Source organism: Urocitellus parryii, chromosome 9, assembly GCF_045843805.1.
Source record: "Urocitellus parryii isolate mUroPar1 chromosome 9, mUroPar1.hap1, whole genome shotgun sequence".
Lineage (NCBI taxonomy): Eukaryota > Metazoa > Chordata > Mammalia > Rodentia > Sciuridae > Urocitellus > Urocitellus parryii.
The window spans coordinates 33,476,982-33,493,816 of record NC_135539.1 but is presented as its reverse complement, the minus strand read 5'-3'; the positions used below and the strand labels follow the sequence as shown (position 1 = coordinate 33,493,816).

The 16,835-nt window shown below is 39.3% G+C and overlaps 1 protein-coding gene across 1 annotated transcript in view; it reads left to right on the top strand.

Annotated features, from left to right (window-relative positions):
- Window positions 1-13,200: 13,200 nt before the first annotated feature.
- Eif2ak1 (eukaryotic translation initiation factor 2 alpha kinase 1) overlaps window positions 13,201-16,835 on the top strand; it is a 40,088-nt gene continuing 36,453 nt past the window's right edge. Inside the window, exon 1 of the mRNA XM_026404174.2 lies at window positions 13,201-13,412. Coding sequence (XP_026259959.1) covers window positions 13,295-13,412 — 118 coding nt within the window. The 5' untranslated portion in view covers window positions 13,201-13,294. The remainder of the gene's footprint in view (window positions 13,413-16,835) is intronic.

Here is a 16,835-nt window from a genome sequence, read left to right as displayed (position 1 = left end):
AAATTATTAAATACCTAGCTACAGGGTGTCCAGAGTTGTCACAATAAAGGAATTAAAGGCACTGTACAAACAAGATAGGGTCCCAGTGCTATCTATACATGCACAATTTCCTTAACATCAAAATCACTCAGGGGCTGGGGTTGTGGCTCAGTGGTGGATCACTTGCCTAGCATGTGTGAGGCACTGGGTTCGATTCTCAGCACCACATATAAATAAATAAAAGTCCACCAACAACTAATAAAAATATTTTTAAAAATCACTCAGGAAAGACCAGAAAATGTATTGAACTATAGTTTTATATCTAAACACATTATTAGTTACCTTATGTACTTGATATATTTGATCCATTCAATGGAGATAGTATCTCTTAACTCCCTATTATATAGATAAGAAATTTCTACATTGTCCCATCTCATTAATTCCAAACATGTATGATTATAACATTAATTTATACTATTAAAGTATATAGGCCAGTGTGGTGATGCATACCTGTAATCCCAGTGACTTGGTGGCTAAGGCAGGAGGATTACAAGTGCAAAGCCAGCTTCAGCAATTTAGGGATGCCCTGAGCAACTTAGTGAGACCCTGTCTCAAAAACAAACAACAGAACAAAACAAAAAAATACAAACCCAAGGGTCTGGGGTTGTACCTTAGTGATAGAGAGTTTGCCTAGCACATGTGAGGCACAGATTTTGATCCTCAGCACCACATTTAAAAAAAAAAAAGTATTGTGTTTATCTACAACTAAAAATATTCATTTTTTTTCAAATTTTATTTTGTATTTGTAGATGGATAGCATGCCTTTATTTTGTTTACTTCTATGTGGTGCTAAGGATTGAACCTAGCTCCTCACACATGCTAGACCTAAGTATTATACCTTTGAGCTATAATCCTAGCCCCTTAAAAATATTTTCTAAAAAATCATTAAAACAGCTGGAGATGTGACTTGGTGGTGAAGCACCCTTGGGTTCAATCCCTGGTACTAAAAAAAAAAAAAAAAAAAAAAGTGTGTAGCACCTTATGTTGGGTATCCATAATTAAGTACTCATGCAATTAAGATGGAAAGGTAGCTAGTGGGGATTTCCTTTAATGTCACTGACTTCTCCCCTAAATTGAGAGAGCTGACCTTGAAGCTCCTGTGGATGTTGATGGGAAGTCTACATAACAGGGGGCTTGGTGAGGGGGGAATTAGGGGAAAAAGTGGGTCAACCATACACACCCACATATATATACCCAGAGAAACAGACATATTGTTTTAGAGAGTTTGTCTTTTTTTCACCATGAAGGAAAAGCTGTACATATAATATAGGTGAAAAAGGGATGTGAGGGCCATCTATGCCCACCCGTAGCCAACAATTAGTCACCTATATTTCTGTCCTATTTTGGAGTGATTCTGTTCCTGATCCAGTGGCTGTGACCCTAAGAATAATTTCTGGATGGATATGGTGGTACAGGTCTGAAATCCCCACTACTCAGGAGCTAAAGCAGGAGGATCTCAAGTTTAAGGTCAGCCTGGGCAACTTAGCAAGACCCTGCCTCAAAATAAAAAATAAAAAGGACTGAGATGTAGCTTTGATGATACTTGGGTTCAATTCCCAGTACCACTGGCAGGGGTGGGGAGAGAACAATTCTCATATCTGCTCTGACTCTCTTATGTATAAGTCATGAGTCAACTTTTCTGGTGACTAGTGTGTCCCAAGGAGAGACAGGTAAGAAAGGCAGGGACCGATTTTAAAAGGCCATGGGAATGGCAATTCTTCTTTTTTATTTATATACACATATACATACACACACATATACCATACTTTCTTTATCCATTCATCTGTTGATAGGTACCTAGGTTTGCTACATAGTTTGGCTGTTGAGAATTGTGCTGCTATAAATATTGATGGGGTACATCCTTCTAGTATACTGACTTTAGATCTTTTTTGATTAATACCAAAATATGGGATATCTGAGTCATATGGTGGTACCATTCCTAGTTTTGTGAGAAATCTTCATACTGGTTTCCAGAGTGGTTGCACTAATTTTGTAGTTCCATCAAGGCATGAATGTATCTTTTCCTCCACTTCCCCTCCAACATTGATTGTTATTTGTATTCTTGATAATTGGCATTCTGACTGGACTGAGATGAAATTTCAGTGTAGTTTTGATTTGTATTTCCCTGATTGGTAGAGATGTTGAACTTTTTTTTTTTTTTGGCCATTTGCATGTCTTCTTTTGAGAAATGTCTCTTTAGTTCTTTTGTTCATTTATTTTTTTTTTTGTGTTATAGTTTTCTGAGTTCTTTATGTATTTTGAATATGAATCCCCTATCTGAGGAGTAAGTGGCAAAGATCTCCCATTCTGTAGGCTCTCTCTTCATTCTTTTACATTCCATGTATGGATTCTTGATTTTTTGAGCTTTAGGAGCCTTGTTAAGAAAGTCAATGCTTAGGACAATATGTTCGAGAGTTGAGTCTACATTTTCTTCTAGCAGTTGCAGGGGTTGCAGGATTTCTGGTGTAATTCCTAGGTCTTTGATCCACTTTGAGCTGACCTCTGTGCAGGGTGAGATATAGGGATCAAGTTTCATTCTGCACAATAGGTATCCAGTTTCCTAGTTTCATTTGTTAAAAAGGCTCTTTTCTCCAATGTATGTTTTTAGCACCTTTGTCAAGTATCAGATGACTGTAACTATGTGGATTTGTCTCTGTGCCTTCTATTCAATTCCATTAATCTTCATGTCTATTGTGGTGTGAATATCATGCTTTTTTTTTGTTACTATAGCTCTGCAGTATAATTTGAGAACCAATATTGTGATGCCTCCAGCATTGCTTTTCTTGCCAAGATTGTTTTGCTATTCTTCCCCACTCCCCTCTTTTTGTAGTGCTTGGGATTGAACCCAGGGCCTTGTGCATGCAAGGCTACCAACTGAGTTATATCCCCAGCCCATCTTGGTCTCTTATTCTTCCAAATAAGTTTTGGTTTTTCTCATTTTAGTTTTCTAGGTCTGGTGAAGAATGTCATTGATATTTTTAAGGGGATTGCATTGAACCTGTACAATGCTTTTGGTAGTATGGCCATATAATATTAATTTTGCCTGTTTAAGAACATGAGAAGTCTTTCCACCTAATGAGGTCTTCATCAATTTCTTTCTTCAGTTTTCTAAAGTTTTCATTGTAGAGCCTTTTACCTCCTTGGTTAAATTTATTCCCAAGTATTATTTTATTTTATTTTTTGAGGTTATTGTGAATGGAATAGTTTTTCTAATTTCCTTTTTAGCAGATTTGTTACTGGAGTATAGAAAGTGATTTATTTATGTTGATCCTGTATCCTTCTACTTTGTTAAATTTGTTTGTCAACTCCTTTGGTGAAATTTTTTGTCCTTTTTCTTTTTGTACCAGGGGTTGAACTTAGGGGCACTTTACTAGTATACCACATCCCCAGCCTTTATTACTTATAGACAGGATCTTGCTAACTTGCTGAAACTGATTTTGAACTTGTGATCCTCCTGCCTCAGCCTTCTGAGCCACTGAGATTACAGGTGTATGCCACCCAGCCTGGCTTTTGGTGGTATTTTTTGGATCTTTTACATAAAGGATCATGTCATTAGCAAACAATTTTGATTTTTTTCCCTATTTGTATCCCTTTAATTTCATTCTCTTGCCTTACTATACAGCTACAGTTTCAAGGACTATGTTGAATAGGAGTGGTGAGGGTGAACATCCTTTTCTTGTTCCTGATTTTAGAGAGAATGCTTTCAGTTTTTCTCTGTGCAGTATGATATTGGCCTTGGGTTTGTCATATATAGCCTTTACAATGTTGAGGTAGGGTGCTGGACTTTGTCAAATGATTTTTTCTGCATCTATTGAGATATTCATGTGGTTCTTGTTCTTAACTCTATTTATGTGGTGAATTACATTTATTGATTTGTGTATGTTGAACTGATCTTGCCTCCTTGGGATGAAGCCCACTTGATCATGGTACACTATCTTCTTAAAGTATTTTTGCATGTGGTTGCCAATATTTTAAGAATATTTGTATTGCCAGGCATGATGATACATGCCTATAATCCCAGTGGTGGGAGGCTCAGGCAGGAGGATTGCAAGTTCAAAGCCAGCCTCAGCAACAGTGAGGTGCTAAGCAACTTAGTGAGACCCTGTCTCTAAATAAAAAATACAAAAGGGCTTCGGGATGTGACTCAGTGGTTAAGTGCCCCTGAGTTCAATCCCTGGTACCCTCCCCCCAAAAAGAATATTTGTATCTTGGGTCATCAGGGATACAGAGCAGAAGTTTTCTTTCCTTGATGTGTCTGTCTGGTTTTGGTATCAAGGTGATAGTGGCTTCAAAGAATTCATTAGGCAATGTTCAAAATGGGTGGACTTTGAGTGAGACAGATTACCTCCATATGTGAGGTAATGTGACCGGGCCTCATCCAATCAGTGGAAGGCCTGAATAGAACAAAAAGACTGACTTGTGTCAAGCAAGAAGGAATTCTGCCAGCAGACAGTCTTAAGCTAGAACACTGGCTGGTGCTTAGAACCTCCTGCCATCCTCCATGATCCTGTGAGTCAAATCCTTAAAATAAATCTCTCTATATACACATTGTATTGGATCTTTTTCTTTGGAGAACCCTGACTAATATGCTTGCTTTCTTGAAAAGAAAAAAAATAATAAAATACTTCAAACATACTTTTTTTGAAAGTACAAAGAATAATATAAAGAAACACCAAGGTTTCTGTACCCCAAATTTAACAACCACTGATGTTGAACTATATTTGCTTGAGAATTGTTTTCTTGTTTTCTTCACTTTCTGTTGTTAATAACACAATACCACAGACTAGTAAGTTATAAAGAAGTTTATTTTGGCTCACAGTTTTGGTCTGAGGTTGAGAGGCTGAGTCTGATGATGACCTTCTTGTTGGCAAAGTCCCAAGGCCACTAGGGCATCACATGACACAAGACAGGCAGCTTGTGTGAGACCCAGCCAAATTGGCTTTTATAGTGGACTCATTCTCTCAATAAAACCACTTACCCAGTAATCCACTAATCCATTCATTGCATAAATGGCTTAATCCATTCATGAGGGCAGAGATCTAATCAGCTCTTAATGTTCCCAAATAGTCTCAGCTCTTTATATCTCATAATAGGGATTAAATTTCCACATGAGTTTTACAGGGGACAAACCATATCCAAACCACAGCAATTGCTCTTCTTAAAGAAATAATGATTACAGATATAGCTGGATTCCAAATGTAAACCTTCCAGATTCTACTTGTCTTTCTCCCTCTTTAGAAGTAATCACTCTTAAAGCCAGCTATCAGCCAATATCTCAGCACTTTCCAGCATGTGTGATTCCCCTGGCTTGGATCCCAGCATCACACACAAAGTGAAATAAAGTAAGACAGCATTCCCATCTACATGTTAATATTTTTTACTACAAATGGCTGTGTCCTTAAATAATGTGCACTTTTAGCATGTGTAAAATGTTTTATATACATGGCATCATACTATACTTTCTGAGATTGAATTTGGAGCCAAACTGCTTGGATTTCAATTCTGCCTGCCAGGAATCTTTTTTTGAGGTGATGAAAGTGTTTAAACTTAGATAGTGACAGTTTCACAATTCTCTGAATATGCTAAAATCTACTGAATTCTACATTTAAAAGAGTTAATTTTAAGCCAGGTGTGGTGGTGCACACTTGTAATCCCAGCAACTCAGGAGGCTGAGGCAGGAGAATCGCCAAGTTCAAGAACAGCCTGAGCAGCTTAAAAAGACCTTGTTTCAAAAATTATAAAGGATTGGAGATGTAGCTCAGTGGTAAAGTGTCCCGGGGTTTCATCCCCAGTACTGCCAGGAAAAAAGGAGAATTTTATGTTATATAAATTTTACCTTAAAAACTATTATAGAGATCTGGGGCTATAGCTCAGTGGTAGAACACTTGCTCTGCATGCCTGAGGGACTGAGTTCGAATCTCAGCACCACATAAAAATAAATAAATAAGGTTATTGTGTCCATCTACAACTATTTATTTTGGCTCACACTTTTTTTTTAAAAAAAAAAAGCTATTATGGGGTCTGTGATTGTGGCTCAGTGATAGAGCGCTTGCCTCACACATGTGAGGTATTAGGTTAAATCCTCAGCACCACACAAGAATAAAGATATTCAAAATAAAGATGTTGCTATGCCTAGTTAAGAATGTCTGAGCCAAAATAAAACTCAATAAAAAAGTTATTATAGGGACTGGGGATGTGGCTCAGTGGTAGAGTGTTTGCTTAGCATGAATGAGACCCTGGGTTCAATCCCCAGCAGCAGCATCACCACAACAAAAAAGGTATTATAAAAAGTATAAATAACAATGAGAGGTGTATTGAGAAAAAATTCTGACTGCACTGTCTACAGATTGTGTGACCTTGGGCAATGTATTCAATAAATTTTCTTTACTTGTGTATTCTCATAAGCAATTATTCTTACTATTATTGTCTTCTGGGGCTGGGAGTATAGCCCAGTTGGTAAAAGTGTTGCCTTTCATGCACAAGGCCCTGGGCACACACCACACACACACACACACACACACACACACACACACACACACACAGACAGACACACAAATAATAATAATAATAATAATAATAATAATAATAATAATAATACCTATTATTGCTTTCTGTAATTTAGTGTTTTTACTATTTTTTTTTTTTTTGTACTGGGGATCTAACCCAGGGGCACTTCACCACTGCACAGCCCCTGTTATTTTTAAATTTTGAGACAGGGCCTTGCTAAATTGCTGAGGCTGTACTTAAACTTGAGGCTGAGATTACAGGTGTGCACTATCATGCCTGGCTTCTCTGTGTTGATTCAATGCCCCTGATGATATATGGTGGCTCTAACTGTTCTATAAAATTTGTTCACATACTTTTATTTGTCCATTTCTCTGTTGGATTAGGGCATTTCCAAATTTGTTTTTACAAATAATGTTGCAACAAACATATATACATATCCTTGGGCACATATATAGGGGCATCCAAAGGGAACCCACAGGGGGATTCTGGATCTTGGGTATGTACATGATAAAAGAAAAAAAATTATTCATGTCACTTGTTCAAGATGGTAAGGACAATTTTATTGAAAGGCATTTGTAGGAGAGGAGGTCAGATTTGACTCTGAAGACAACAAGGGAAGATGGGAATGTGTAACTGAATGTGCCAGTGAATGAAAAATTACTAAGGGGAAACTCAGGGTTAGGGGGGAAATTCTGGCCAAACTGACCTAATAGGATTCTGTGTGAAGGCAGGCGAGTGTGATTAGGCATCACCTTGGGAATGGTAGAAGAGGAGGAAAATCTGATTAAATATAAAGGTTGATCAGATATGAAGGATAGGGGATTATGGCTATAGTGACTCATAAGGATTCTTATTTTCTTTCTTCAGACAGGGTCTTGCTGTTTTTCCTAGGCTGGCTTCAAATTCCTGGGCTCAAGAGATCCTCCTGCCTCAGATTCCCAAGTAGCTGGGACTATAGTGGTGTGACACTGCATCCTATTCAGGATTCTTGCTAAAATTGGACAATGTAGAGATGAACATGGAACCACCCCAAATCAGGGCCTAAGTGAGAAGAGAGTTCATCCCCAGTAGAGGTAGGTCAGGGAGGAGACCTTTGTCAACTGTTTGACTTTATTCAATTCCCACCTAGGTCCCGCAAGGGCGGTGGGAATGGAGTTCCTCTTGTTGGAATGGGCTGGCTGTGGAGTAAAAGCTGACTCCCCGCATTCAATATCACTAAATTTCTCTTTAGTTGGGTATGGTGGTACACACCTGTAATCCCAGGGACTCAGAAGGATCTCAAATTCAAGACCATCCTCAGCAATTTAGAGAGGCCCTAAGCAACTTAGCAAGACTCTGCCTCAAAATAAAAAGTAAAAATGTCTGGGGATGTGGCTAAGTGGTTAAGTACCTTTGAGTTTAATCCCTGACACCAAAATAAAGGAATAAATAGCTCTTTAGCAACGTATAATCTTCTTTTTCCACATGCTGACCAACACTTGGTATTAGAAACTTTAATTTTGCAAATGTAATATTTCATTTTTTATTTTGCATTTACTTGTAACTAGTGAAATTTATGCATCTTTTGCTATGTTTACTGGCTATTTGGGGTTCCTCTTCAGTTACCTTTATGTTTAATATTGCAGATTTCTATGCTGTATTATGTTTCTTTTCCTTCTTTCTTTCCTTCTTTTTCTTTCTTTCTTTCTTTTTTTTTTTTTTTTTTTTTTTTTTTGATGCTGGGGAGAGAAACCCAAAGCTTCATGCATGCCAGGTGAACACTCTTACTACTGAGCCTCATTCCTCAGCTTCTTATATTTCTTTCTTTTTTTTTTTTTAACAAATTAATTTGTAGACAGCCAAGTATTTCTGGATATAGTATAAAGATTGGCTGCCAGGTTTTAGGCTTGGAAAAATGGATGGATTATATGCAATTTACTTGGATGAAGAAGGATAATGAAAAACAATTTTTAGAAGGAAAATAAAGAATCTTTTTATAGCGGAGCATTGTGGTACACACCTGTAATCCCAGCAACTCTGGAGGCTTAGGCAGGAGAACTGAAGCTCAAAGCCAGCCTGGGCAACTTAGTGAGACCCTGTCTCAAAATAAAAAATGAAAAGAACCAGGATGTGGCTCAGTGGTTAAATGCCCCTGGGTTCAATCCCCGTTTAAAAAAAAAAAAAAAAAAAAAAAAACTTTTTAGGAATTTGAGATACTCTTGAGGCATCCAAGAGGATACATCTGTGATGCAGACATACATTTGAGGGTTGTTAGCTTGTAGGTGGTATTCTTAGTAAAGCCCCTGGTTATCTCTTGGACAGAGATAACAAGAGTCCTACAGAATTACACATTTGGAAAAGGAGATTTTAGTAAGGGTTCCCAATGAAGGACCAGTAAAAAAGAGGAAAACCAGAAGAATATGATGTCATGGAAGGCAAGAAAAGAATGTGCTTCCTTTTCAAGTTTTCTAATGACCACATAAAGTTTCACAGCATAGATATATGGCAATTACTCTTCTATTTGCAATTTGGCTTTATTTCATTGCTCTTCTCCCCTACCTCCCACATTGGTACTGTGGATTGAATCCAGAGGCACTTTACCACTGAGTTACATCCCCAGTCCCTTTCCATTTTTTTATTTTGAGTCAAGGTCTCACTAAGTTGCTGAGTGTCTCACCAAATTGTCAAAGCTGGCCTTGAACTTGTGATCTTTCTGCCTCAGTCTCTGCAGTTGCTGGGTGTGCCCTACCAGGCCTGGCAGATGAATTTACAGATTTATTTTTATATGATACTCTGATTTTTTATTTTATTTCTTATTGTGGATGGAAACCAGGGGCACTTTATCACTGAGTTACACCCCTAGTCTTTTTCTATTTTTTATTTTGAGATAGGATTTGGATAAACTTGTGATCTTCCTGCCTCAACCTCCCAAATCCTTGAGATTAGAGTCTGTGCCATTGTGCCCAACTTGATTATTTACTTTGGATATGCTCCTATATATAGGTGAAAGGGAAAATAATAATATTACATTATTATTATTATTATTATTATTATTATTATTAGTAGTAGTAGTAGTAGTAGTAATAGTGGTAATAATACTGGGGAGTCCAGAGGTATCTTACCACAGAGCTATATTCCCCAGCCTTTTTAATTTTATTTTAAGACAGGGTCTCACTAAGTTGCTTAGAGCCTTACTAAAATTGCTGAGGCTGGCCTGGAACTGGTAATCCTCCTGCCTCAGTCTCCTTAGCCTCTGGGATTATAGGCCTGCAACACCATGCCATGAAAGGAAATCTATTTAAAACATTTCAAGTCCCAGCATGGTGATGCATGCCTGTAATTCCAGGGAATTGCAAGGCTGAGAGAGAAAGATCTCAAGTTCAAGGTTAGCCTGGGCAACTTAGCAAGACCCTGTCTCAAAAAAGAGCTGGGGATGTGGCTCAGTGGTAGAGTGCTCCTGGGTTCAATCCTCTGTCCCCCAAAATAAATGAATGAACAAACAAACAAACAAATAACAGTTTTTAGTATAAATTACAGAGTATCTTCTACTTTACTCCATTTATATATATCCACCTGAATGAGTAGCTTTTTCCCCCTAACATCAATATTACTAGGCATTTCCAGTGATGGCAGAAAAGCAGTGAGAACCAGATGTTGCACATAAACAGTTTTTTTTTTTTTTCAGAATTTAAAATAAGAGGGACACAAACAATATTTTTGTTGTTGTGCTGCAATGCTGGGGATGGAACACAGAACTTTACACAGAGCTACCACTGAGCTACACACCAGGCCCCTTACTGACATTTTTAATGCATATAGAGTGTGTTCCTAAGTTAGTTAGCCAAACATATTATCTTTAGTATTATAACCAGTGTTATGATTAAGTTTTTCATTCTTATTTTGTAGTGCTGGGGACCAAACCCAGGGCCTTGTACATGCTTAAGGCAAGTGCTCTACCACTGAGCTATATTCTCAGCCCCAATACATTTATATATTTATTTATTTATTTATGATACAAGTTATTGAACCCAGGGGTGCTCTATCACTGAATTATATTCCCTTCATTTGTAGATTTTACTCTGAGACAGGGACTTGTTGGCCCTGAATTTCAATCCTCCTACCTCAGCTCCCTAGAGGATCTCAAATCCCTACCCCCACTGAGGATTAAAAAGGATTAAAACCTGGGCCTTGCACATGCTAGGCAAGCACTCAACCACTGAGTTACATCACTAGTCCCCCAAACTTTTGCATCTTTGCACTGAGTTTTGAACATTGGGCGCTACATTCCCAGTCCTTTTTACTTTTTATTGCTTAATTACTGAACTATATCCCAATCCTTTTTATTTTTTTCAATATTTATTTTTTAGTTATAGGTGGAAAAATATCTTTATTTTACTTTATTTTTTATGTGGTGCTGAGGATCAAACCCGGTGCCTCACGCATGCTAGGTGAGCACTCTACCTCTGAGCCACAAACCCAGTGTCCCCCAATACTTTTTATTTTTTTATTTTGAGACAGTCTTGCTAAATTGCTGAGGCTGGCTTCGAACTTGGTATCCTCTTGCCTCAGCTCCCTGAGTTGCTGGGATTACAGGTGTGTGCTAGTGCACCTGGCCCAATAACACACTCTCTTCAATTACTCTCTCTCTCTCTCTCTCTCTCTCTCTCTCAAAGTAGTTTTATTGCAAAGACAACAGAGATACAGAGACTTTTCTGAAAAGAAGGGGCCCCAGAGTTGGAAATCACCCAGTAACTTTTTTTGTGGGAGTAAACAAGTGATTGAACTTGACCATTGAGCCACATCCCCAACCCATTTTGTATTTTTATTTACAGACAGGGTCTCACTGAGTTGCTTAGTGCCTCCTTTTTCCTGGGCCTGGCTTTGAACTTTCGAACCTCCTGCCTCAGCCTTCTGAGTTGCTGGGATTACAAAAATTTTTTTGGTACTGAGAATCAAACCCAGGGCACTTTACCACTGAGCCACATCCCCAGGCTTTTATCATCATCATCATCATCATCTTCAATACAGGGTCTCCCAAAGTTCTCTGGGGCCTTGTTAAATTGCTGAGGCTGGTTTTGAATTGTGACCCTCTTGCCTCAGCCTCTAGAGTGGCTGTGATTACAGATGTGCATCACCATGCCCAGCTCTCTCTCTCTTTTTTTTTTTCTTCATTCTTAACCTTTTACTTAGAATAAATTCCTAAAAGTGTACCTGTTTTTTTTTTTTTTTCTTTTTGATACAAGGGATTGAACCCAGTGGCACTCTACCACTGAGCCACATTTCCTTGCTAAATTGCTGAGGGTCTTGCTAACTTGCTGAGTTTGGCATCTTCCTGTCTCAGTCTTTCTTGCTGGGACTACAAACATTTGGAACTGTCTCCGGGTTGAAAGTGTAACTGTTGAGTCAAAGATATTTTTTTTCTTAAAGTGATTAATTAAAATGTTTTGGTACCAAAGATTGAACCCAGGGGAGCTTTACCATGCAGCCACATACTTAGTCCTTTTTATTTGAGATAGGGTCTCCCTAAATTGCTGAGCCTGGCCTCAAATTTGAGATCCCCCTGCCTCAGCCTTCTGAGTCCTTGGGATTATAGGGGTATTTGCTTTCTTAAATTGTGGCTACATATAGTTAAAGCACTCTCCAAAAAGGCAGTATTCTCCCAGAACATTAGCAAGGCATGGGAAGTTTTAGAGAACTGTATCCTTAACTGTCTTGATCAGGCTAAACACATCCAGTATGACTCTATATGGAATGTATTGTTCAAATAAAAAAATTCAACATAAGGGGGCTGGGGATGTGGCTCAAGCGGTAGCGCGCTCGCCTGGCATGCGTGCGAACCGGGTTCGATCCTCAGCACCACATACCAACAAAAAAATTCAACATTACCAGTTTTCTACATCGCATTGAGTTCAAGGTCTCAAGTTGTAAAGACTATCACAACTGTATTTATCTAATCCAAGGAGTAATCCAAGATCTCCTTATGGATTATTTTCAAAAGCATTGTGTTAGGGACTGAGTCACCAGGGTCAGCTGCAGATGGGGGATGATGGGTTTTGAACCTGAAGGTTTCAAAACAGTAGATCCAGGGTGGCCTGGAGGTCACATGGGAAGAAGTATTCAGGTTTTGAAAACATTTCAATTGTAAATGCAGTCCCCAAACCAGCGTTATTTCTGTAAGGTTAAATTCACTCTGGAATCAAGTTGGCATTTCCTATTTTATTGTGGCTTAACTGTTTACAAAAATAAATCCAGGGGGCTGGGGATGTGGCTCAATGGTATAGAGTGCTCGCCCAGCACGCATAAGGCACTGGGTGTGATTCTCAGCACCTCATAAATATAAGGATATTGTGTCCACCCCCAAAAAATTCAGCATTGTACCCACAAAAATTAAATATTTCTAATTAGTCTTTCAGACAAATAATTTTTACACTGACGCCTGACTCTTGGGGTGAGATGGGTTAAAACTCGTCTGCACAGACTCAAGTCTTCCGGTAGGGAAGACTGGCAGCAGCACACCCACACACCCAGTGCAACCATGCACCCAGAACCAGTGAGGCCCTAGGATAACCCAATAGGGAGCACTCGCCAGGACGTGGGAGGGGGCGGAGTCTGCACTGAGTCCGCGCCTCCGGCGGTGCCAGGGAGGCAGGGGCGGGGCTTCCGCCCAGCGAGGCGCTACTTCCGGGTCGGCGTTGATCGCTGCTGGTGGCGAGCATAAGTGGCTTTGGGCAAGCCTGCGGGCGGGGCTGAGGCCCGCGCGCTGCTGGAGATGCTGGGGGGCGGCTCTGGTGCTCGCGAGGACGAAGCCGAGGGCGCCCGGGCGGGAGCTATAGCCTCGCCGCCCGCTATCGACTTTCCGGCCGAGGGCTCGGATCCCAAGTATGATGGTGAGTGAACCCGCTGCCGCGCGCCGTCTGGCTGACCCCTGACCATCCGCGGTTCAGTGCAGTTTGGCGTAGGCAGTGGTCGTTTCAGTACCTGGGTTAGTTCAGTTGCCTCCGGGCTGCACCCGGGGTGGCGTGCGGGCAGTCCGGGTAAGGTAAATATTTATTGAAAAAGCTTCTCCGATCTGCGTGTTTGTTTACATTTCTGCTCCTTGGTTTCCTTTTTGCGGACTGAGGCTGTTGGATGGCTCAGGACTTTCAGGTGGCCACTTTCCAGCTCTTACGCTGTGTGGTTTGGTCAGTCGTTGTTCTGCAGGCTCTATATGCAGAACAGTTTGGGCTAGGAGAAGCAATTTGTAGCTTGTAGTTTTGCATCACTAATAGAATGATGATTTCTCACAGTGAGGCAGTGGAGATGCCCGTTTTCTTGAGGCTTTTGGTTATTAGATGGCCGTTACTTAAGTCAACTAGTATAAAATGAGAGGTCCTAAAACAAGGACTCTACTATTTTACTGAAAATGCAGGGTTGTTAGTTGCACTGGCAGGGTTGTTAGTTGCTGCCAGTTTTTTTGGACAATTTTAAAAATTAAATGTGGTATCAAGAATGAAAACATTGGAGCTGGGGCTGAAAGCTTCAGTGATACAGCTGGTGTTTAAGCATAAATGAGACCCTGAGTTCAATCCCCAGCACCAAAACGGACAAGGACTCAAAGAAGTTTTAACTATACAGTATTCCTAATAAAATGACTACAGAGAATACACATTCAGTTGAAGCATGGAATAAATATTACTTTGTTGCAGTGGATTTAAAAGTGCAAATTGAGTTGAAAAGGTTTTGGAAAAGTCCTTGGATTTTCATTCCTAATACTGCCTGTAATGCTTTACCACAATAAAAAAAAAACAAAAAACAAAACAAAACAAAAAAAACCAGACCGTGGTGGTAATTTAGGTAGAGTTTTACAGAGGAAATTTGTAAGATAACAGTTTTTTAATAGATACATAGATTTTTTCCCCCCTCACATTAGGTGGTATATTAACAGCAGCTCAATACTGTGGAACATGTTATGTCATAGGGTGAGCCCCAGCTGTAAACATGCAAGTTTCTTTCTGTGATAAGCGTTTCTGCAAACCAAAGATTACTTTGGAAGGGAGTGATCTTAGATAAACTTTAAAAATTTTTCTTCTCTCTTGTGCTCTTTAAAACCAACATCTGCCTTTGATAAAATTACTGTAGGTTTTCTTTTTGTGAGCATAAGGAATACCAGGAGCTAGGCACAGTGGCACACATCTGTAATCCCAATTACTCAAGATGCTCTGGCAGGGGCTGGGGATGTGGCTCAAGTGGTAGCCGCTCGCCTGGCATGCGTGTGGCCCGGGTTCGATCCTCAGCACCACATACAAATAAAGATGTTGTGTCTGCCGATAACTAAAAAATAAATATTAAAATTCTCTCTCTCTCTCTCTCTCTCTAAAAAAAAAAAAATTCCCTTTAAAAAAAAAAAAAAAGATGCTCTGGCAGAAGGATCACAAGTTTGAGGCCACCTTGGGTAGCTTAGCAAGATCTTGTCTCAAGAGGCCTAGACTGTCTAGATGCAGTTTGTTTTTTATATGAAAAGTGAGGCCTGTGAAGAATGTAATTTCATTTTCAGTAGATGTAAAACAGATTATTCTAACTTCCCAAATGCTCTAGTAGGATTTGAAGAGGTCACTTCCAGTTAATGATTGAGTCAGAAAATTCAAAATCTAGGTATAACTTTAGCAGTTAATTGTAGGAACTCTTTTAAAACCAACATCTGCCTTTGATAAAATTACTGTAGGTTTTCTTTTTGTGAGCATAAGGAATACCAGGAGCAAGGCACAGTGGCACACATCTGTAATCCCAGTTACTCAAGATGCTCAGGCAGAAGGATCACAAGTTTGAGGTCAGCTTGGGTAACTTAGCAAGACCTTGTCTCAAAAATAAAATGAAAAGAGTTGGGGATATATCTTAGTGGTAGAGCACTTGCCTGGCATGCAGGAGGCCCTAGGTTCAATAAAGAGGGCCAGCAGTAAGCCCATGGTTTCATTCATTCTCTTCATCTGACAGTTTTTAAGAAATGTTATGTCAGGGAGGCTGGGATTGTAGCTCAATGGTGGAGTGCTTGCCTAGCATGTGTGAGGCACTGTGTTCAATTCTCAGCACTGCATAAAAATAAATAAATAAAATAAAGATATTGTTTCCATCTACAACTGAAAAAAGAAAAAATTATTACAGGTTTATCTTCTGGGCTTGTCTTTCTCTTCTCCTGGGGAGATTAAATTAGATGATCCCTTTCCTGTTTGTATACTCCCATCCTGCTTGGCAGAAGTCTAGATCTCGAATTCATCTAGTGTCTATCTTTTTATTTTTAAAATTTTATTAATTTTATTTTTTTGTTGTAGTTGGACACAACACCTTTATTTCACTTGTTTATTTTTGTATGTGGTGCTGAGGATCAAACCCAGGGTTCTCCCATGTGTGAGGCGAGCACTCCACCGTTGAGCCACAACCCCAGCCCTAGTATCTGTGTCTTATTTCTTACCATTTTATGAGAACTTTACCTCTTTGCTATTTTCCTTTTTCTCTTCTACTCATGACCAGTACTGTGAAATGGGAATCTTTCAGCTTCAGCCTTTCTTTTCCATTTTACTCATTTGAATATCTTTCCTCTGGTCTTTTAAATGTTGTCCATTTTCTTGAATTATTAAAAGCTCATTTGAAAAATGACCAACTTTTCTCTTTTACTTCTTTATATTAAAAAGTAGAATTTCTGGGCTGGGGATATAGCTCATTGTCAGACTGCTTGCCTGGCATACTCATAGCTCTGGGTTTGATCCCCAGATGTTAAAAAGGTAGATAAGTAAATAAGATAGAATTTTCTCATTGTATAAAATGGGAAAAACTAAGAGTATAAAGAAGGAGACAACACTTCTAGCCAATGTATAAAATGGGAAAAACTAAGAGTATAAAGAAGGAGACAACACTTCTGGCTCAATGTTGAGGTGCCCCTGAGTTCAATCCCCTTAAGCGTACATATTTTTAAAAATTTTACCAGGCATGGTGGCACAGCACTGTAATTTCAGGTATTCAGGAGGCAGAGGCAGGAGGATCAAAAGTTTGAAGCCAGTTTGGCAACTCTGTGAGATCCTGTCTCAAAATAAAAAATTAAAAAGGCCTGGGAATGTAGCTCAGGGGTAAAGTGCCCCTGGGTTCAATCCCCAGTATGGGGGTCAGGGAGAAGTTTTTACATTAACAGAATGTTTAGAATATAGAAAGGCATGAAGATTAAAAACCATAATCTCATCATCCAGAGGCTATGGTTTACATTTTGGTGTAGCTAAAGACAGTTTTTATTAATGATTTCACATTTTAAAATGTTTGTCCAAGAAAGGTAACAGGAATGGATT